Source organism: Arvicola amphibius, chromosome 2 (genome assembly GCF_903992535.2).
Source record: "Arvicola amphibius chromosome 2, mArvAmp1.2, whole genome shotgun sequence".
Lineage (NCBI taxonomy): Eukaryota > Metazoa > Chordata > Mammalia > Rodentia > Cricetidae > Arvicola > Arvicola amphibius.
Genome location: NC_052048.2, coordinates 7,296,487 through 7,319,348, shown reverse-complemented (window position 1 = coordinate 7,319,348; position 22,862 = coordinate 7,296,487). Strand labels below are relative to the sequence as shown.

Here is a 22,862-nt window from a genome sequence, read left to right as displayed (position 1 = left end):
GAGAAGTTCTGAGTAAGTCGTGAGCCAGTAGCAGTGTGAATTGGGCTGTTGTGAGTCGAGCGGCATCCATGGCTTGGAGGATGAACCAGCGGAGACCTGAAGGAATTTGTGGTCAAAGTGGAAGAAAAGAAAACAATATATACAACAGATTGCAAAAGTTATGTTAAAATTATTTTGGAGGAGCTTTTATTAAGGGAGAAAACTTACTTTTTTAATCCCTAGCATGCAAAAAGTTGAAATTAAAAAAGAACAGCCAATAGTTAATGTGTTAGGATATAAGTACAATTTTAAAGGATCAGATTAACAAATCAGGAGCTGTAAATAAGAAAAATAGCAAGTATAACTGTCGATGGAACTAAGAAAGACTACTAAGACTTGAATTTTATTTAAGTTTTATTTTAAAAAATACTTGCTTTGTTTTCATCCAAAAAGGACTTGCTATTATGTTTATGAGAGGAAAACACCATAAAAGTGAAAGTCAAACAGCTGTCACCTTCTTCTAAACTACAGAATGAACTGCTTATTTTATTATATCTTTTTATGAAGAAAGCTTAGCAATAATTTGTTTATATGACCAGAATTTTAAGACAGAGAAACTTAGGAATATATAAGAACAGTCAGCAAGAAGAGAAAATGAGGAAGCGACTAGGTATGAACAGGCACAGCTCAGCCTTTTAACATACAATATATACTGCATAAAAACAAGGACATCTGGCAACTGGACAGCAAGAGACTACGACTTTCAAACTCCTGTGGGACAGATGCTCCGCTGTGCTCCTGCTAACATAAGCCTAGGCTGAGACACTAAACCTCTTAGAGGTGGTCTGTTTTTATAGACACAACTGAGCAAGTGAGTTCTTCTCTCCCCTAAGCGAAAAAGAGCCTTCAAATTCTCCAACTTGGAAGATCTACGACACAGTTCTGAGCACACAAGAAATCACAGGTAAGGCCCTTGGAAAGCATGTGTGCCGAGTAGTGGTGCATCACACAGATGATTTGTTTACAGGAGAGCTCAGTGAGGAAATCAAAGGATGTGTACTGCAGCACAGCAGCTAAGAGGAAGGAAGCTTATGGAGTACACACGCTATTAATGCAGGTAAAGCATTTCCAACACCAAGAATGATAGCAAATCAAAGTTCAAATGTACTGGAGTTCTACCAGTTTCCTTGTATGAAAGTTTGCCTCACAATAACTCCAGCGTTAAATACATTCCATGCACTCTAATCCTTCACTCATCTAGATAACCTACTAAATCCAATCTGTTTCCTCTTACCAAATTCCAATCTAAAATCAACAGTGTTATACAATAACCAAAGATTAGATAAGTTTTAATAAGCTAAATCATAACAAAAGTTAAAATATCACCCAAACTGATCCCTTATGACAAACAGAGTATAGAGTTGAGAAAGAGCAGGCTCTATCCCAAGGGGCTTTCTAAACAGGGCCTACACTGCAAGATGCCTTCCAAAGATCCAAATTCTGCAGGGTGGAACACATCACTCCAGCCTCACAATTTAAAGTAAATGGCTGTGAGAGCAAAGGAAACAATTCCTCTTGGGTTTACTGAGGGTCTCTTTGCAGAACGCAATGAAACAACCCCGTGGCTTCTCTAGGGATCCACCAAGTAAAACACTTTCCAGTGTGCAGACTACTTCAGAGACACACCTGCAGGAGCCAGGGCGCAGGAGGTGGAGATAAAACTACACGGTGGTGACAAACAGGCTCATGTGTGTGTGTGTGTGTGTGTGTGTGTGTGCGTGTGTGTGTGCGTGTGTGTGTGTGTGTGTTCACTTGTTTATTGATTTGTTTTTATTATTTTGAGGTAAAAAACAATCTTACCAAGTGGTCCAGGCTGGCCTCCAACTTGAGAGACTCCTGCCTCAGCCTCCCAAACACTGAGATTAAAGGCATATACCATGGTAACTGGCTTGAAGAGGAAAGTCTTTAATTAAATTTGGTATGGAAAGAGGAATAGGGTCTGAATCTGCCTGCATCTAACTCTACCTGTATCAGCTGAAAGTTCACCCTCTTTCAGGACACATCTTATTTATGCATCTTTATTACAGCATCATGAACACATCCGGGACCTCATGCTTGTTAGGCAAGCACTCTAGAAACCACTGAGCAACAGCCCCAGCCTTAGGACACATTTGTAGTAGAACATAAAGCAAACTGAGGTTACAAATTTTTAAATCATTTCATTTTTAAGTTCATTTCCAAACAAAATTTGGTAATACTATGCTAAATCTTGTGAGCAGAATTCAATCCAAATACCTAAAAAACATCAAAGGGGCTAAACAAGAATATGTTCAAGATAAAAAAAAATCATTTTTTGGAGAACTGGGATCATTTCCATTTGCCTTCAGCTGACTAATACTGATGTAGAAAATGGATTAGATTCTCTATCTACAGAATTTCAAACCTCCGATAATCTAAATTAGGGAAAAGTCAGCAGAGTATAGCCTGAGGCCGAAGCTACCTGCCATCTGCCTTGTAAAGGAAGCTTTACTGAAACACAAAAACTCACTAACCTATACGCTGCTGAAGCTACAATGGTGCAGTTACACAGCAGCATCAGCAGAAGCTAGATTACCTACTGCCCTACCTGGGCACACAGCCTCCCAGTCCTTAACCTAGAACTATCCCAAGATCACTGGTCCTTACGGAATTATTAATGGCTCCAGCATGGAACAATTGTTACTTCACTTGCATGGAGTTGCTCCAATTATATAAATTGGTCAACATTTCTGGTCGCCAACAACACTTTCAACATAATTGTTACAACAGTAAAGGAAATCATCATTCAAACATTCTCCACGGACAGTTCAGAATAGCACTTATCTGTAATATCTGAGAACATGCCAGGAGCACTTCTAACATAAAAGCCCCAGATCAAAATGCTCCAAAACCAAAGCTCTTGAGGACTGATACCCAAAGTGTTTCCTATTTGAAAGTACTCCAGATTTCATGCTTTCAGGTTAGAGATACCCACACTAACCCCCACCCCATGCTGCTAAAAAAATCTTCCTTTGATACAAGTGAGAAAACACAGGCCAAACCAACCACCAAGATCAGCTTGGCAAGGGGTGCTGGCCAATTTTATGGTGGCACAAGCTATGGTCATCTGAGAGAAGGGAACCTCAATTGAGAAAATGACTCCATAAGATTAGGCTGGAGGCAAGCTAGAAGATCATGTTCTTAATTAGTGATTGATGAGGGAGGGCCCAGCCCATTGTGGGTGAAGCCACCCTGGATTGGAGGTCCTAGGTACTACAAGAAAACAGGCTAAAGAACTCCTAAGGAGCAAGTCAGAAAGCAGCTCTCCTCCATGTTCCTACCCTGTCTGAGCTCCTGTCCTGACGTCCTTCAGTGGTGACCAGTGATGTGAAGTGTCAGCCACACAACCCTTTCTTCTCTAAGTTGTCAGCCACACAACCCTTTCTTCTCTAAGTTGTCAGCCACACAACCCTTTCTTCTCTAAGTTGAGCTGGTCATAGTGCTTCATCACTGCCAGAGTAAGCCTGACTGGGGCACTGGACACAGAGCTTCAAGCAAGGTCTAACTAAGTCTAAACGCCCTTAGATCACAGACTGGGAACTCCTTTGCAGGGATTTCATATGGTTTGAGTTGTTATTTTTTGGAGTTTTGTTATTGTAGATGATTGGTTTTTGTTTTCTGTCTTAGTACTGGGTGAAGAGGGCTTTCTTTTTTTGTATTTTATAAATAAAGACAATCTATACTACCAGTGTCTAAATTATTTACTACCTGGCCTTTCAAAGAAGTTTGCTTAAGCAGGCATAGTGCTGAGCACCTCCATCCCAGCTCTTACAAAGCTAAACATAGCTTGAACCCAATAATTTGGGGTGAGTCTGGGCAACAAAGTAAGAACTGATCTCAAAAATGGAAAGAAAAGATAAGAGAGAGAAAGGAAGATAAGAGAAAGGCAGAACGAAAGAAGAGTAGTGAGAGGTTTGCTCACCCTGCCTTACACAGACCCCAGTATTACTATTTAATGAGATCCAATGTTTATTTTTCATGAGCTGTCGGCACATGGTAGACACTGGAGGCTGAGAAGCCCGTACAAGACAATCTGCAGTCTTCTGTACACACTGCCAACAGTATAGCCACATTTAAGCAGCTCCTAGAAAGGAAGGCAAATTCCACACAGGACATGAATATTCATTTTATGCTTTAAATAGACAATGGCTAAGGATCTCAAAAAGTTTAAGAAAAATCACACAAGTAAAAACCGTATGTTGAACACCGCTACCAAAAATGTGAGAACAAATGAAACTTCCAGGTAAAATATAGAAATCTGCATAAGAACAGTCTCATCGATTCATACTTACTCCTTCACTTCTTTGGATGGGGAATTACATGCAGGAAGGAGTGCCGCTGGGCCACTTAGTTTATCCAGAGTGCACGCTGTGCCTATGGCTCGCACCACTAACCCAGACTCGCCTTCCAGATCAAAGCACTGCAAGTACCCAACAACTGCATTTCCTCTCATCTCAAGCACTTTCAAGCCAATCTTTCTCTGTAATTCACCTACAGAAAGAAAGAAACTTTTAACTTCATAACTCTATATTACATACTTTTGTTAAAAAGATTATAGTAGCAACACAAAAACAAAACAAAAGTTTAAAAATTATACATTCTCAGAATTTGATGAGAACTTAAATAGTTAGCTGGTCCAGGTTTCACTTTCAGAGGTAAATAAAATTCTACTGGCAGCAAGTTGTGGCATTTTAAGTAAATGCTCACTCACTCATTCATGTGCCTTATTGGGGGGAAAAAACCCAGTTTGGGGTTTGCATTGTATGCTGGCTTCTTATCTCCAAGGTGTTAGATATTTGGATATTCAAGAAAGATATCCTCCAAATCTAAAGGGATAGAGAGAAAATTCAATGACTCAAGTATCTGCTGTGTGACCATGAGGCCCTGAGTGCAGACTGCACTACCACGTGGGAGAAGAGAAGTGACGCCTACAAGCTGTCTCTGACACTCGGACTACGGCACACACGCACACGCACACACACACACACACACACACACACACACACCATCTACCTATCATCTACTGACATGTACATATATTATATATATGAAATACTTTCTCAAGATCTCAAGAATGACAGCATGCCCTTATCATCCCAGCAGTGGGGAAGTTCTGGCTGGAGAAGCCCTGGGACTTGCTGCCCAGCCAATCTGGCCAATTGGTGAGCTCCAGGTTCAGTGAGAGACCCTGCCTCAAAAATACAAGGTGCAGAGTGATCAAGGACAAAACCAGATGCCAACCTCTGACCCAGATATACACACACATACACATACATGTACAATTACACACACATGCATGTATATACTCACATAAACACAGAAACAAGCTCCATGTTCTGCTGGCATTTGAATACTGCTGGCCAGGCAAGTGGAAGAGGAGGGAAGAGCGGCTGGGTACTCAGTTCTCAAGAAAAAACTATCCAAAGGTACCATGTGAACAGAGATCAGAGCAGAGCTCCACAGCTCGCCTGAGCTGTGACTGCACATGACAGAAAAGGGGAAACAACAACTGCTCAAAGCTCCTTCCAGGACCTGTCCCTTTCCCTACACCACTCACAGCACAGCGTCCTTCTGCTAGTTACGAGGGACCTCAAGGGGCCAGAGGAACAACTGAATCAATAAAGAGTTTGTACTGCAATTAAAGGACCCTGAGTTCAGTTTCCAGAGTCTGCCCATATTAAAAAGAAAAGGAGGAGGAAGAGGAGAACTTGGCTTACATTTGTAATCAGAACACTGAGGAAGTAGATTCCTGGAGATCAACAAAACAGCCAAATTAGTCTGGTGAGTTCTAGATCAGTTTAAAACCCTGGCTCTAAAAAACAAATTGTTTTTAAATAGACAGTGCTTGAGGAACAACTGAAGTTGGCCTCCACAACTATGCACACACCTCCGTGACCACATGCAACACACACACACACACACACACACACACACACACACACACAGTGAACTCACACATCTAATTCAGATCTTGTTCAATGGGATGTTCAATGGGATGGTACCTGGCATAAGAAATCAACACAATTCACAGTGCTTGTTGTGAAATTTCATGTTCCATGTGGAAGGAAAATGGAAATGCTGTAGGACAATGGTCTGTACCCTGTCACTTGTATTTTAAATAAACGCTGATTGGCCATTAGTCAGGCAGGAAGTATAGGCAGGGCAACCACACAGGAAGTATAGGCGGGACAATGAGAACAAGAAAATTCTTGGAAGAGGAAAGGCTCAGTCTGCAGTCATCACCCAGACACAGAACAAGCAAGATATGACTGCCTCGCCAAAATAGGTACCAAGCCACGTGGCTAACACAGAAAAGAATTATGGGCTGATATAAGTTATAAGAATTAATTAATAAGAAGCCTGAACAACTGGGCCAATCAGTTTATAATTAATATAGACCTCAGTGTATTTCTTTAGGAATGAAAGCCTGCAGGACTGGGCAGGACAGAAATCTCAGTCAACATGGAAATTTTAAGACTAAGTCGATCAACAGTAATGCTGCTTTACTAGAATACCTGACATTAAAGAAATAAGTCTCTGTCTGGCCTCATTTGATGCCCTTGGTGTGCGAATACGATCAATCCATTGATATTCCGGGTCTTCATTGACCACAAGTTCTTCTACAAATCCATGGATTACCACAGCTCTGTAGCACTTTGGAATAGATGTTGCTGTTAAAACAAATTCTTTATTATCCTTCTATTAACCACAAAGTCAAACTTAAGTTTAAATATATATATATAATTATGTATATTATATATTATATATATGAACAAAAGGATAAATAAAAAATAAAAAGTGTCTGTGTAGCATTTGTGCTTTAGATACATAACGCAAGAATATCTACTATGTAAGTTCAACGCAATTGTGCGGGCTCTCTCAAACAATCTTTTAAGATCTGTTTTATCTGAAAAGAAATTTCCTATCATGAGGCATCTCAGTTTTCTCATATAAGAATAGCAAATATATTGGGGCTGGAGAAATGGTTCAGCAGTTAAGAGCACTGGCTGATCCAGGTTCAATTCCCAGCATCCACATGGCAGCTCACAACTGTCTGCAACTTCAGTTCCAGGGGATCTGACACCCTCACACCAAAGCACATAAACTAAAACTAAATAAATGATTTTTTTTAAAAAATGAATAGCAAATATAAACTGTATTTTTAAGATTTAGAGAACAGCTATAGACATTAAATTACTGTTCAACACAAAGTTTAAGAAAAAGTTGAAATATCGCAGAGTACCCATAAATCTGTACTGTTAAAGATAAATTTAAGTTTATAAAAACAAAATGAAAGTTGGCAGTTGATGTCAACATGATAGGCAGAATATTCTTTCCATCTCACACTAGAGCCACTTTCTGAACTGCTGAGCCCCACAGAATCCATGGCCATACAACCAACTGTTGCAGCAGTCACAATACTAATCAATAGATCCACTGAATATGAACTCACTTAAATAAATGTATCATTGGACTTATGTAAAATCCTGTCAGACTCAAAAGAGGAACATCCACACCAAACTAGACTCTCAAAAAATGTAATCATGCACTGAGGATGACCCACTAACAGACACTGGCATGAGCTTCCAGAGTACACCCACACACGACACTGTCCTGGGGCCTCACATATACAGAGTGTGTGCTGTGGACACAGGTCACTGTCCTGGGGCCTCACATGTACAGAGTGTGTGCTGTGGACACACATCACTGTCCTGGGGCCTCACATGTACAGAGTGTGTGCTGTGGACACATCACTATCATAGGGCCTCACATGTCAGGCTGTGTGCTGTGCACACACATCACTGTCCTGGGGCCTCACGTGTCCAGGCTGTGTGCTGTGCACACACATCACTGTCCTGGGGCCTCACGTGTCCAGGATGCAGACTGCTCCACAGTGCCACCCACAGTTCTCCCTCACTCAGCATTCTATACCACAGCCAAATGGCTGAGGATTTTTTAACAAAAATTTCTAAGAACTTGTAAAATTTAGACACCACTTACTCTAAAAACCAAATAAACAGTCACAGAGTTACAGTGACTATGTCTAGAAATTTAACATTTTTTTTCTCTCTGATATCAAAACCAAACTCTAATCTCTTTTTTTCATTAATCCATCTGAGTATTAGATTTCCATATTTAAAAATTATTAAATTTTCCTGTTAAACAAGACAATGCATTTACTTACTGCAAAAGAATTTGACTCCACATGATGACTGTCTAAATCTATTTAAATCATTGAAGAGATCTACTTTGACAACCACATTGATTTCTCCACGGATACCTACAGATTTAAAAAGAAAATCAAGTTTTTAAGTCAAGAAAACAACATACTCTAAACCATGATGTAAACAGATGCAGTTACTGAGCCTCAAGTAACGCACTATTAGAATAGTAAGGCTGGTTTTACTCTCTAGATATTCTCACTCCAGGAAGGTCACTCAGTTACACTGGAGCTAAGTCTAACACTGAGAGAACCATCATGCCCACTACTGCCTAACGACTCACCCACTTGAGCCAAGACTGCTTGAAAAAGGCAGCAAAAATGATGATGGCAGTGGTGGAAAGACTTGCTGAGCCCTACGAGACGACCCACTAAACACTCACTGTGCTCACATCAAGCCAGTGAGGTCATTTCTACAGTAGCATCATTCCAATTTACACAGTGTTGGTAACAAGGGCAAGGACAGGGGCAAGAATAAAAAAGCCAGTTCTTTATGATAGCAATGATAGATACCTAACATCCATTAAGACTCTGATTTAGCGGGGGCTGGAGAGATGGCTCAGTGGTTAAGAGCATTGCCTGCTCTTCCAAAGGTCCCGAGATCAATTCCCAGCAACCACATGGTGGCTCACAACCATCTGTAATGGGGTCCGGTGCCCTCTTCTGGCCTGCAGGTATACACGCAGACAGAACATTGTATACATAATAAATAAATAAATATTTTTTTAAAAGACTCTGATTTAGCATAAGTTTTATATATGAGGCTATCAGATCATGTTGCAATAAAAAGGAATGACCTACCCTTACTGCTAAACATTCATTATATATCTTTAATCGACTGCCTTGATGTCTTGTCAACTCAGTGCTGATGAAGGAATTCCTTCTAAGAAAAACCTTTACTAATTTACTGACACAACAAGAGATATATCAAACACAGAGCCCATATTAAGTCAATCAGAAACAATCTTTAATGTTAAATGTTGGGAAACTATTTCATGCACAAAGCTATGTATTGCCTTTAATCCAGGCCCATAATTAATTACCTCTTTAGCATCACTGACTGACCAGTGAACTCCAGGGATTTGTCTGTCTCCACCTCTCAAGTTCTAGGATTGCAGAAGGTGTTAGGTCTTTATATGGATGCTGGGGATCTGAACTCAGCCGCTTGTTCTTACATAGCAATCACTTTAGTGACTGAGCCATTTCCCCACCCACTCCTCTCCTTGAGACAGGATCTCTCTTTATACCTTGAACTCAATGACTTGGCTAGACAGTCTGTCAGCTGGAGGACCCCTCTGTTAGTCCTCCCAGTACTGTGCTCTGCTGTGTGTAGCTTCTGAGGATCAAACTCTGGTCCTCACACTTATGCAACGAGCACATTAACAACTAAGCCATCTCCCTAAGATTTGTAGCGTAAATTTATAACTGCAATTGCATTTGACTGTATTTACTTCTTGACTATAAAGATAACATATAATAGACACACTGTAGAAAACAGAACCTGAGGGAAGGAGAGGAAATCTTTTATAATCCAGAAATGGAACTATCTAAACATAAACAGTATATCACACATTCTACCAAATTTCCTAATGTTATTACATATTAAATTATATTTCAATAACTTCGAGACTATCATGTTTTATAACATGAATTCTGCAACTCCTAGAATATCACATTGGTATACCTGTTTGACTGTTTTCTGAAAACTGCATTTTCTTCTGACTGTAAAACAGGGCCTATGATAGGACCTAACCTATTTTAAAATCCCATTTCTCAATTTATCTTATCATTATGAATGTTAGCAAATAGTGGGATATAGATAAAGTCACAATGAACCATACACAAATGTCTTTCTTTGCTACAAACATCTCACTTCCTTATTGCTAGGACTCTATCACTGAACGGCCAGGCCAGGGGGAAAAACGCAGCAGAAGAAGCAAGCCTCTGGGACATTTGCGTCAGTCCTGTGCAGGCACAGCTCTCTAATGAAACTAGACAGCTAGAATAGCAAGCCTCTGGGACATTTGCGTCAGGCCTGTGCAGGCACAGCGCTCTAATGAAACTAGACAGCTAGAATAGCAAGCCTCAGAGTTTTCCAGTCATAGGACCCCCTCTCAATCTATATTATAGAGAATTTCAAGAAATTTTTATAAAGGTTATTAACTATCAATACGTACCATAATAAAATTAAGATTATCAGTATTTTACAAATTAATCATTGCTCTCCTTCCTCATAATAAACGAGCATGAAGTTTTTGTAAACAGAGCGGCAAGCATGCTCTGTGACATTGTTACAAATCTCTACGCTGCCCTGCTAATGAGTCTTTCTTCTGCTCTATGGTGTGTCACAACTCCTAAAAACATCACGTATTTGTGAGAAACTGAATAAAAACAAAGACTGACACAGTCCCTGTGCTGAAACAGCTCTCAGTCACAAAGCCCATATCAGCATGTCAAGGACTTCAGGTGTTCCTAGACCAACAGGATGGCCTCGGACTCACAACCCTCCTAAGCAGCCTACCACATATTGGGATTAAAGGCATGTACCATCATTTCTGGCTAAGAATCCAGCTTTAAACAACAAAAAGACTTTAGGAATCTTTCAGGAAACAAATATCAGTATTTATCAGTCTAAAACATGTCTTAAAAATAGAATAATACATTATTCTGTATTTTACTTTTTCTTTTCCTGTTTTTTAAAAAATGCTCCACCAGCGCCAAACCCTAACCCTCACGACAAGTTTTAAATATGCATGTATTTCCTGTCACACGGAGTCAGCAGGCATTTTAACTGTGTTGGAGAATGTAGACACTCTCAGCAACACTTGGCTACTTGACCAATTTTCAAGGTATCTTTTAAGAATATCTGAAAAAGCATGGTATAGTAGAAAAGGTAAACAGAGAAGATTTCATTTTCTTCCAGTGCTACTCCTTACCATGTATGGTGTCATAAATTGGGAACCACCCTGAGATGACTGTGGCAGCTTCACTATACAGTAAAGGGTCGATGTCAATGTACACCTTGCCAATAGCATCGTTTGCACTATAAGTATCATGGTCAAGAACGGTGATCTGTAGAGGTTCATCTTGTAAATCTTCATCATCCACCTAAAAGTACACCCTGAAATTAAATCTTACACCTCTGAAATCTTATCACAAAGCTATACAAACCATAAAGGCATGTTAGGGATTTGTCCATAAGGCAGAGGTAGAGAGATTAGCATACATGAGTGTGATAACTAGGGCCAACAACATAAATAAACAGTAGAGCATCTGCCTAGCATAAGACTACAGAAATTAACAGTTCCTCAGGGAAAAAAAGACACACACACACACACACACACACACACACACACACACACACACACTGGAGACAGGGTCTTTCCATGAAGTCATGGCAGTCCTAGAAATCACTAAGCAGACCAAGCTGGCCTCTGAGATCTACCTGCCTCAGCTGCCCCAGTGATGGGATTAAAGATGTGTACCACCAAGCCTGGCTTCTCAGAAATACTTTAAATGTTTAGATGTTTCACCTGAGTACCAATAGGCCCAGTAAAAGACTACATTTCCCAGCCTGTTTTGCAAACAGTAAGTTATAGGCACAGCTAGTACCCAGAGCATGCTAAGGTGAGAAACCTCTTAAGGATCCATCTCTTAGAAACTTTGGAGAAAAGCTACTTCAAGGAGGAATCGTCCCTACAACTGAGTCCATTGGTAGAAAGCTCAAACACAGCCGCACTGCTCGGAAAGCGGTTCTTTGAAAAAGACAGGCACACCACACATAAAGATCATTAAGAATGGTAACCACTGCCTGCTCTGACAACTTCCCAACTGAATATCTTATTGGCTGTGAACTAAAGCACAAGTACAGTAGCTTTTCAACCTGCAGCCTGGTTTCTTTAGCATATGTAGTGGTTTGAATGAGAATGGCCCCCATAGGTTCATGTATTTGGATATTTAGTCATCACAAGTGGCATTATTTAAAAGGATTAAGAGATGTGGCCTTCATGAAGTAAATGTGTCACTGAGGGTGGGCTTTGAGGTTTCAAAGGCCCATGCCAGGCGCAGTCTCAGTCAGTCAGTCTCTCTCTCTCTCTCTCTCTCTCTCTCTCTCTCTCTCTCTCTCTCTCTCTCTCTCTCTCTCTCTGCTTGCTAACAGAATGTAGACTTTGGGGTTGTGGATGGAAGCAGCTGATGTGTGGGGGGTTTAAGAGTGACAGTAGTAGGAGCATGGAAGACACTGGTGCTGAGTGTGAAGCAGATTATGATGGTCTGGTGTGGGAGGGGTCAGAGGAGAAGAATGTCAGCAAATGCGACAGAGACTGCCCTTGGGATATTTTGGAGAAGAATGTGGCTGCTTTCTGCCCTTGCCCAAAAAATCTGCCTGAGGTTAAATTGAAGAATTTGGAAATAATGGCACTGGCCAAGGAGATTCAAGGTAGCCTGGTATTAATTCTGCCATGTGGTTATTAGTGATTATTTGGAGTAAGCTAAGCAAGGAAAAATACAAAATGTACACTTTGAAGAGAAAAGGAGCACCAGGAAGTGTAATGGAGCTAAGTCCAGTGTGCAAAGAAATGAAAAAAAATTTAAACAAAATCTTGATACTCAATAGAATAAAGGGAGTGATGACCTCAGGGCAAGAGAAGGAAACCATCAAAACAAAACAAAAACAGAAAGATGATGAAAACGTATTTGAATGAGGAGATCATGTCCAGCCCCAACAAGTTGAAGAACTTGGCAGCTTTGGCCATGTGGTTCTAGTTTAAGAGTCAAGGATACAAGAAAGGGGTTATAGAATCTCCCTCCATGACTAAGAAAAGCTACTGAGGCCAGGCATGTATCAGAGGTGTCCCTATATGAAGGCTCAGAGAGGCCATTGTGTGAAGCTGTGAAGGTGAAGCCTGAATTGCCTTGGAGACCCTAAGATGCTGACGATGCCAGAGTCATGGGATACCTGCCAAGGAGAGTTACAGATCAGGTGTGGAACTAGCCCAAAAGAGAGAAGTGTATTGCAATCAACAAAGCTGAAAGGAGTTGGAGATCTTAAAAGTATTTTGATATCAGACATGGAGATGTATAGTTCGCCCTGCTGATTTTAGATGTTGCTTTTGTCTAATATTTCTTGACTATGCTCCTTTAGCCCACTTTTGGACTGATAATGTGTATTATGTGCCACTGTATGTTGGAAGCATATGATCTGCTTTTTTTTATTTTGATTTTACCAGAGGTTACAGTTAAGAGATTGCCATTAGTCTCAGAAGAAACTTAAAACTTTGGACTTTTGCCAGGCGGTGGTGGCGCAAGCCTTTAATCCCAGCATTCGGGGGGCAGAGGCAGGTGGATCTCTGTGAGTTCGAGACCAGCCTGGTCTACAAGAGCTAGTTCCAGGACAGGCTCCAAAGCCACAGAGAAACCCTGTCTCGAAAAACCAAAAAAAAAAAAAAAAAAAAAAAAAAATTGGACTTTTAAAACACTATTGAGACTGTGCTAGAATACGGGGGCTTTTGAAGTTAGACAGAATGCATTTTTGCATTATGATATGGCTACAAGTCTATGGGGGCCAGAGAGTAGAATGTAGTGTTTTGAATAAGAATGGTCCCCACATACTTATATACTTGAATGCTTAGTCACTAGGGAGTGGTACTATTTGAAAGGACTAAAAGTATTAGGAAGTGTGGCACTGTTGAAGGAAGTATGTCACTGAGATATTAAAAGCCCACACCATGTTCGGTCTATCTCTGCCTGTGGATCAGGATGTAGCTCTCAGTTACCCCTCCAGCACCACACCTGCTCTTACCATGAGGATAATGGACTAAACCTCTAAACTATAAGTTAGCCCCCAATTAAATGCTTTCTCTTGTAAGTGTTGTCTTGGTAATGGTGTGCCTTCACAGCAAAAAGCTGTGGCTAAGACAGCATGCCTATACCACTTATACCTCTTTTATTATCTAAAGAGCACAAGTCTTGAAATGCCATTATTCAAACCAACCTTATGCCTAACTCATCTCAGAATACCATCCACTTTCACCAGTACCAGCTCATATTAACATACACATAACTTTCCTGTGTGAACACATAATTATAGTCACCCTCTGAAAGGATATACATTGAGAAAAATAGAAGCTCAAAATGGGCAGCATGTGTGCAGACATGTATAAATTAGCAAGTACAGGAATAGGACTTCCATTTTCTTTGTTTGGACCTCAGTATTTCACAACAGGCAGTTAATCAGCATCCCGACTCTTGTAGAATAAGCTGTAGGAATCCCTACATCCAGTAGCCTTTAAGTTACCCGCCCACTTGGGTGTGGCCTCATATGCTATATATGCCTGTGTAAAGCACACATAAGGCCTCTCTTCTGACTATGGGATTTGATTGCTGTTCCCCTTTTGAGCAGAGGACTATAACCTGTGGGTCTACCCCTAAATAAATAGCCCTCTTTTATACTCAATTCTGAGCTAGTGTGGGGTTTCTTTTAAGTGTCCATCTTCATCTGGCACCCAAAGTGGGGCTGGACTCCACACCTACTGGATGGACTAACTTAAAGGCCTAACCAGTCCACTGCCCAGAAAGCCTCCCACCCCTGCCTGTTTGGCTTGCTTTGACTGAAGCATTTATTTTTTGTAAAACCTATGCCTCCACTCCCAAGCCTATGTATATTTATCCAACAGTGTGACCCAGGGGTCAGTTTTATCTGGATTTATCTTTATTGTGTATCTGTAACTATTTACTGCCCAAGAGCTTCTTAGAAACTTAAACTGTGCCATTGCTAGGGGAAATACGGCACTTCCTGCTCAGCCTACCCAGTCCAGCATGGCAGAGGTACCCACTGCCTTTGAGAGCCATGCATACTGCCTCATCTCTAAGCACACAGCTGGTCCATGTTACCACCAAGCAAGCCAGAGCACATTGCTCACAAACCCCTTTCAAATGCTCAGTCTCCTGAAAGAGCCAGATGGTGCTGGCAGCATGGCCCAGAAAACAGGCATTTCAAAATGGCAGCTTTTTTCTGTTACCACTGAATCAGGAAAACCTCTCTTAAAGGAGCCGCAGCGTGCCACCAGTGAGCAAAGACTATTGGGGGGGGGGGAATGGGAGGGTGCAGCTAAACTTTGTTTCTTAGTGTCTAGAATTCTTTTGCAAGCCCTCTCAGGTTTTAAGTGGATTTTACTTGGCCACACTGGCGCCACTGTGTTGAAAGGAGGGCCACTTGGCTGCTTGGTCATTTCCCAATAAAAAGATCAATAAAAAATTAAAAATAAACTGGGTGTGGTGTTGTACTCTTTAGTCCCTGCACTGGGAAAGCAAAGGCAAGTGGATCTCTGTATGTTCGAGGTCAGCTAACAAAGAGAAACCTTGTCTCAAGAGGGAAAAATAAAAAAGCTCTTGGGGCTGGAGAGATGACTCAGTGGTTAAGAACTCCGGTTGTTCTCTGAGAGGACCCAATTTAACTCTTCAAGACTCTTTGGGCATGCACATAAATGGTGCTCATACATATAGTGAAGCAAAATACCTATACACATAAAATAAATAAAGTTTAAAGACAAATGTCTGTGATCCCGGAATACTGAAGATAAAAGCAGAAGAACCAGAAATTCAAGGTCATTCTCAACTGCATGTAAATTCTATATCACAAGCAAATTGAAAGAAAGAGGAAGCAGATCAGAAGTCACCAGTATCTAGAAAAGGGGAATAGAAACTATGGCTCAAAGAGTACTGTTTCTGTTTAGGGTGAGAGAGATGGTTTGGAAATAGTAGCAATGTTTGCAAAACACTGTAAATGCAGCTAGTACTATTGAGGTGTACCTAAAATGAACCTGGGCATAATGGAATGCACCAGGTGTGTAGGAGGCTGAGGCAGAAGGGTCTCAGTTGAAGGCAAGCATGGATAATACTGCAAGACTTGGCCTCAAAACAAAAAATACAAAACTGGTTAGAACCAGGCATAGTGTCGCATGCCTATAATCCTAGCACATGGGAGGAGGATCAGGAAGTCAAGGCCAGCTTTAGTGACATTATAGATACAAAGCAGTTAAAAGGACAAGCCTTTGTTTCTAAGTCTATATAATGTTCTTTAAATCTGATAGATGCTAGAGCCCAAAGGAAACTACAAGAGCATAATGCCTATAAGGACTCATTTTTCTCCTGCATTAGCACATATTTTAACTAGAATGCAATGCTTTAAAAGTTCAATGCTCCAGCTGGGTGGTGGTGGCACACGACTTTAATCCCAGGACTTGGGAGAGAGACAGGGGATCTCTGTGAGGTCCAGGCCAGTCTGCTCTACAGGACAGCCAGGGCAGTTACATAAAGAAATCTTGCCTCAAAAAAAAAAAAAAAAAAAAAAAAAAAAAAAAAAAAAAAAAAAAAGTCAATTGCCAATGAACAGAACAATGAAAGGAAATACTTCTCAGATATAAAAACTAGTACAGTTAAAGTAGAAAGCCTTCATCATTTGGGGGGTGTGGGGGGGTAACATCCAAACAGGAGACATTCAACAGCTTACCTCAAATTTAAACCATTCCGAGTTCCACTGAGGATTGAGTGACTTGAGGTACACATCTGTCTTAAAGGTCGTATTACCAAACTTTACCTAACAAGAGGAGAGAAAGGAGAAGAAACTATTCAAATACAAATACCAAAAACATGAGTAAGTGCTAGGTTGGAAGTAGTGGCACATGTCTTTAATCCCAGCAGAAGGCAGAGGAGTCAGATCTCTAAATTCACAGCCAGACTAGTTTGTATAGAGAGGTCATCTAAAAAAAAAATGGAGGAGGGGGAGGTGTTTCGGGGGGTAGCAAATGTTAGTAGAAGCTAAGCAAAGTTAGGGTTAACAAAATGAAAGAAAAAAGACAGACATCCTAAAACAAGAGAAGGTTGATCTGCCCAGGTAAGCTAGTAGGATACAAGGCACAACAGATCACCTGCTGGTCTACCTGACAACTCCATAGGAAACAGAAAACATGCATCATGACATCAGCTCTGAGGAAGGAGCTGGTATGTCCACTTGAGAACAGCTAGAACAAAAAAGCATATAAAGAAGACATCCTCTTAGCATCTAAACAAGAGAAGCCAGAAACCCACCCAATACAAAGACATAGTAGTAGTTCCTTCTTTTCTAACTTCATGACACTTACTTTTACATCCATTACCTGTGCACACAGTGGCCAGTGATAGTGACTGTACTTTATGTCCCTGTCATCAAGGACAATCAACGGAGCTGTATAGAGAGACTACCTCAATTAACAGTGATCCTGGTGTACACAAAATCACAAGGCCCATAACTAAAGAGGGAAGAGAGCAAGTTAAGACCCTGGTATTTGCTCTCCTACTCCCATCCAAAAAAAAAAAAAAAAAAAAAAAAAAAAAAAAAAAAAAGCCAGGACAGCCAGGGCTACACAAATAAAACTGTGTCTCAGAAAACAAACAAACTGTCTTCCACAAATGGTTACTGGTGTTAGTGCAACAACATTATCCCATGAAATTAGCACATTTATAAGGAGAAAAAGCCTAGTGAACAAACACGAATTTTTTTTATTTTTATTGAGTGCTACATTTTTCTCTACTCCCCTCCCCCTCAATCCTCTCCCATGGTCCCCATGCTCCCAATTGCTCCCAATTTACTCAGGAGATCTTGTCTTCTTTACTTCCCATGTAGATTAGATCCATGTATGTCTGTCTCTCTTAGGGTCCTCATTGTTGTCTAGGTTCTCTGGAATTGCAAATTGTAGGCTCGTTTTCTTTGCTTTATGTTTAAAAAACACTTATGAGTGAGTACATGTGATAATTGTCTTTCTGGGTCTGGGTTACCTCACTCAAAATGTTTTCTAGCTCCATCCATTTGCCTGCAAATTTCAAGATATCAGTTTTTTTCTGCTGTGTAGTATTCCACTGTGTAAATGTATCACATTTTCCTTATCCATTCTTTGGTCAAGGGGCATTTAGGTTGTTTCCAGGTTCTGGCTATGACAAACAATGCTGCTATGAACATAGTGGAGCACATGTCATTGTGGCACGATTGAGCATCCTTTGGATATATACCCAAAAGTGGTATTGCTGGTCTTCTGAGAAATTGCCATACTGATATCCAAAGGGGCTGTACCAGTTTGCATTCCCACCAGCAATGCAGAAGTGTTTCCTTTACCCCACAACCTCTCCAGTATAAGTTGTCATCAGTATTTTTGATATTGGCAATTCTTATAAGTGTAAGATGAAATCTCAAAGTTGTTTGATCTGCATTTCTCTGATGACTAAGGATGTTGAACATTTCCTTAAGTGTCTCAGCTATTTTGGATTCCTCTGTTGAGAGTTCTGTTTAGGTCTGTTGGGGGAAGGGCCACTTGTTCGTCCTAGGTGTCCAGAACTGATATAATTACACAGAAACCATATTCATTAAAACACTGCTTGGCCCATTAGCTCTAGCTTCTTATTGGCTAACTCTTATATTAATTTAACCCATTTCTGTTAATCTGTATGTCACTGCGTTACGGTGTCTTACCAGCTAAAGTCCTGGCATGTCTGACTCAGGCGGCAGCTCCATAGCATCTCTGACTTCACCCTTCTTCCTCCCAGCATTTAGTCCCGTCTTCCCCTAAGTTCTGCCCTATCAACAGGCCAAGGCATTTTCTTTATTCATTAATTGTAATCACAGCACACAGAGGGGACTGCCACATTAGCACTCCATTTTTATTGGATTATTTGTTCTTTTGATGACCAATTTCTTGAGTTCTTTGTATATTTTGGAGATCAGACCTTTCTGATGTGCGGTTGGAGATTTTTTCCCATTCTGTAGGTTGTTTTGTCTTGTTGACTGAACAAACACAAATTTTAAAAGTTGACAACTACAACCACATCCTAAAAGAACTGACTAATAATACCTAACAAAGCACACAGTCTAACAACTGGCATTGTAATACACCCCTAAGGAAATGCTTTAAAAAGCATTAATAGAGTTCCTTTGTTTCAACAGCCTGCCTGCAGCAAGGTAGGCCTTTTGTCTGTGAGGTTCCTGGCCAGCTAGGGGCTCTGATCCCTCACCAGAAGATCCATCAGAGGGGTGAGTGAGTTCCTGACCCACGGCAGCAGCCCAGGAGAGGGAGCACAGACATTCCTCAACCCCCTATACTTTCTGGTCATTCTGTGCAGGGGCTACTCTCCCCAGGTGCTTACTGCCTCTCTCTTCTTATCCCATCCCTTCTTTGGGGCCATAAGATCCCCCAGCTCAGCCTGTTTGGGCTCTGGGATGGGGCGGTGAGTGCAACTGGGCCGGAGTTCCTTTGTTTCAATAGCCTGCCTGCAGCAAGGTAGGCCTTTTGTCTGCAAGGTCCCTGGACAGCAAGGGGACCTGATCCTGTACCAGAAGATCCATCGGGGAGCATTTGGAGGAAGAGATGGGCAGGCGCCAATGCAAGAATTCCTCCAACAATCTGAAAAACAACATGAAAACACCAGAACCCAGCAAACTTACAACAGGAGGACTTGAACACCCTAAACCAGAAGTAGTAAAAAAAAAAAAAAAATTGACTTTATGAAACTGATAGAGTCCCTTAAACAGGAGGTGAAAAACTCCCTTAAAGAATTGGATGAGAAGAATAACAAAAAGTTTGAAGAAATAAGTAAATCCGTAAATGATATCCTAGGAAACCAAGAAAAAACAATCAAACTGATAATGAAAACAGTCCAAGACTTGAAAACTGAAATGGAGGCCATGAAGAAAACACAAACTGAGGGCCGACTGGATATGGAAAATCTAGGTAAAAAAAAAAAAAAAAAACAGACTACAGAAACAAGCATAACCAACAGAATACAAGAGATAGAAGAAAGAATCTCAGATTCTGAAGACACCATAGAGAAAATAAATGCACTGATCAAAGAAAACAGCAAATCCAACAAATTCTCATCACAAAACATTCAGGAAATCTGGGACACAATAAAAAGACCAAACCTAAGAATAATAATAGAAGAAGGAGAAGAATTACAGCTCAAAGGCCCAGAAAATATATTCAATAAAATTATAGAAGAAAAATTTCCCAACCTAAAAAAAGATATTCCTAAGAAGGTTCAAGAAGCATACAGAACACCAAATAGACTGGAAAAAATCCCCTCACCATATAATAATCAAAACACAAAACATACAGAATAAAGAAAAAATATTAAGAGCTGCAAAGGAAAAAGGTCAGGAACTTATAAAGGTAAACCTATCAGACTAACACCTGACTTCTCTATGGAAACCATGAAAGCAAAAAGGTCCTGGATAGATGTTCTACAGAAACTAAGAGACCATGGATGCAAGCCCAGACTACTATACCCAGCCAAGCTTTCGTTCACTATCAATGGAGAAAACAAAATATTCCAGGATAAAAACAAATTTAAACAATACGTAGCCACAAATCCAGCCTTACAGAAAGTAATAGAAGGAAAATCACAAACCAAGGAGTCCAACAATGCCAACAATAACTCAGACATCTAGTGACCCTTCACCAGCACAACTCAAAGAAGGGAAACACACATACTCTACTACAAAAAAAAAAAAAAAAAAAAAAAAAAAACAGAGTTAACAACCACTGGTCATTAATATCACTTAATATCAATGGACTCAATTCACCTATAAAAAAGCACAGGCTAAGAGATTGGATACGAAAACAGGATCCAACATTCTGCTGTTTACAAGAAACACATCTCAACCACAAAGACAGACACCTACTCAGAGTAAAGGGTTGGGAAAAGGTTTATCAAGCAAATAGACCTAGAAACAAGCAGGTGTGGCCATACTAATTTCTAACAAAATTGACTTCAAACTGAAATCAATCAGAAGAGATGGAGAGGGACTTTTTTTTTTTTTTTTTTGGTTTTTCGAGACAGGGTTTCTCTGTGGCTTTGGAGCCTGTCCTGGAACTAGCTCTTGTAGACCAGGCTGGTCTCGAACTCACAGAAATCTGCCTGCCTCTGCCTCCCGAGTGCTGGGATTAAAGGCGTGCGCCACCATCGCCCGGCGAGAGGGACATTTTATACTCATAACAAGAACAATTCATCAGGATGAAGTCTCAATCCTGAATATTTATGCCCCTAATATAAAAGCACCCACTTATGTAAAAGAAACATTACTAAAACTCAAGGCAGCCATCAAACTACACTCACTAATAGTAAAAGACTTCAACACTCCTCTCTCATCAATGGACAGGTCACTCAGACAGAATCCTAAGAGAGAAATGAAAGAATTAATGGAGGTAATGAATCAAATAGATTTAACAGACATCTACAGAATATTCCACCCAAATAGGAAAGAATATACCTTCTTCTCTGCAGCTCATGGAACCTTCTCGAAAATTGACCACATACTTGGTAACAAAGCAAACTTCCACAGATACAAAAAAATATTAGTAACCACCTGTGTCTTATCAGATCACCATGGAATAAAGTTAGAATTTAACAATAATTCTACCCCCAGAAAGCCTACTCTTGGAAGCTGAACAGTCAACTACTGAACCACCCCTGGGTCAGGGAAGAAATAAAGAAATTAAAGTCTTCCTTGAATTCAATGAAAATAAAAACACAACATACCCAAACCTATGGGACACTATGAAAGCAGTGCTAAGAGGAAAGTTCATAGCTCTAAGTGCCCACATTAAAAAAAAAAAAAAAAAAAACAGAGAAAGCTCACAGTAGAGACTTAACAGCACAACTGAAAGTTCTAGAAAAAAAGAAGAAGCAGACTCACCCAGGAGGAATAGAAGATTGGAAATAATCAAACTGAGAGCTGAAATCAACAAAACAGAAACACAGAAAACAATCCAAAGAATCAATGAAACAAAGGCTGGTTCTTTGAGAAAGTCAACAAGACTGACAAACCTTTATCCAAACTAATCAAAAGGCAGAGAGAACATGCAAATTAACAAGATCAGAAATGGAAAGGGGGACATAACCACAGACATTGAGGAAACTCAGAGAATCATCAGGCCTTACTACAAAAGCTTATATGCCACAAAGTTGGAAAATGTAAAAGAAATGGACTTGTTTTTAGATAAGTACCATTTACCAAAATTGAATCAAGACCAGGTGAACAAAGCCCGGGACCTGATGGTTTTAATGCAGAATTTTATCAGAACTTCCAAGGAGAGCTGATACCTATACTCCTTAATGTGTTTCACATAATAGAATCAGAACAGTCATTGCCAAACTCCTTTTATGAAGCTACAGTCACCCTGATTCCAAAACCACACAAAGACCCAACCAAGAAAGAGAATTACAGACCAATCTCACTAATGAACATTGATGCAAAAACTCTCAATAAAATTCTGGCAAACAGAATCCAAGAACACATTAAAAAAATTATCCATTACGATCAAGTAGGCTTCATCCCAAGATGCAGGGCTGGTTCAACATACGAAAATCTATCAATGTAATCCATCATATAAGTAAACTGAAAGAAAAAACCATGATCATTTCATTAGATGCAGAAAAAGCATTTAACAAAATTCAACACCCCTTTATGATAAAGGTCTTGGAGAGCTTAGGGATACAAGGATCATACCTAAATATAATAAAAGCAATATATAGCAAGCCAACAGCTAATATCAAATCA

The 22,862-nt window shown here is 40.3% G+C and overlaps 1 protein-coding gene across 4 annotated transcripts in view; it reads right to left on the bottom strand.

Moving 5' to 3' along the window:
• C2cd5 (C2 calcium dependent domain containing 5) overlaps positions 1-22,862 on the bottom strand; it is a 97,628-nt gene that overhangs the window by 63,677 nt on the left and 11,089 nt on the right. For 2 of the 4 annotated variants that reach the window (XM_038321028.1, XM_038321030.1), the window contains exons 3-8: positions 17,206-17,298; positions 16,788-16,874; positions 11,215-11,386; positions 8,243-8,338; positions 6,573-6,728; positions 4,350-4,548 (exon numbers count right to left, since the gene is read on the bottom strand). In XM_038321028.1, the coding sequence (XP_038176956.1) occupies positions 4,350-4,548; positions 6,573-6,728; positions 8,243-8,338; positions 11,215-11,386; positions 16,788-16,874; positions 17,206-17,298 (803 nt within the window). The remainder of the gene's footprint in view (positions 1-4,349; positions 4,549-6,572; positions 6,729-8,242; positions 8,339-11,214; positions 11,387-16,787; positions 16,875-17,205; positions 17,299-22,862) is intronic. The other 2 variants (XM_038321029.1, XM_038321031.1) reach the window with 1 other exon arrangement.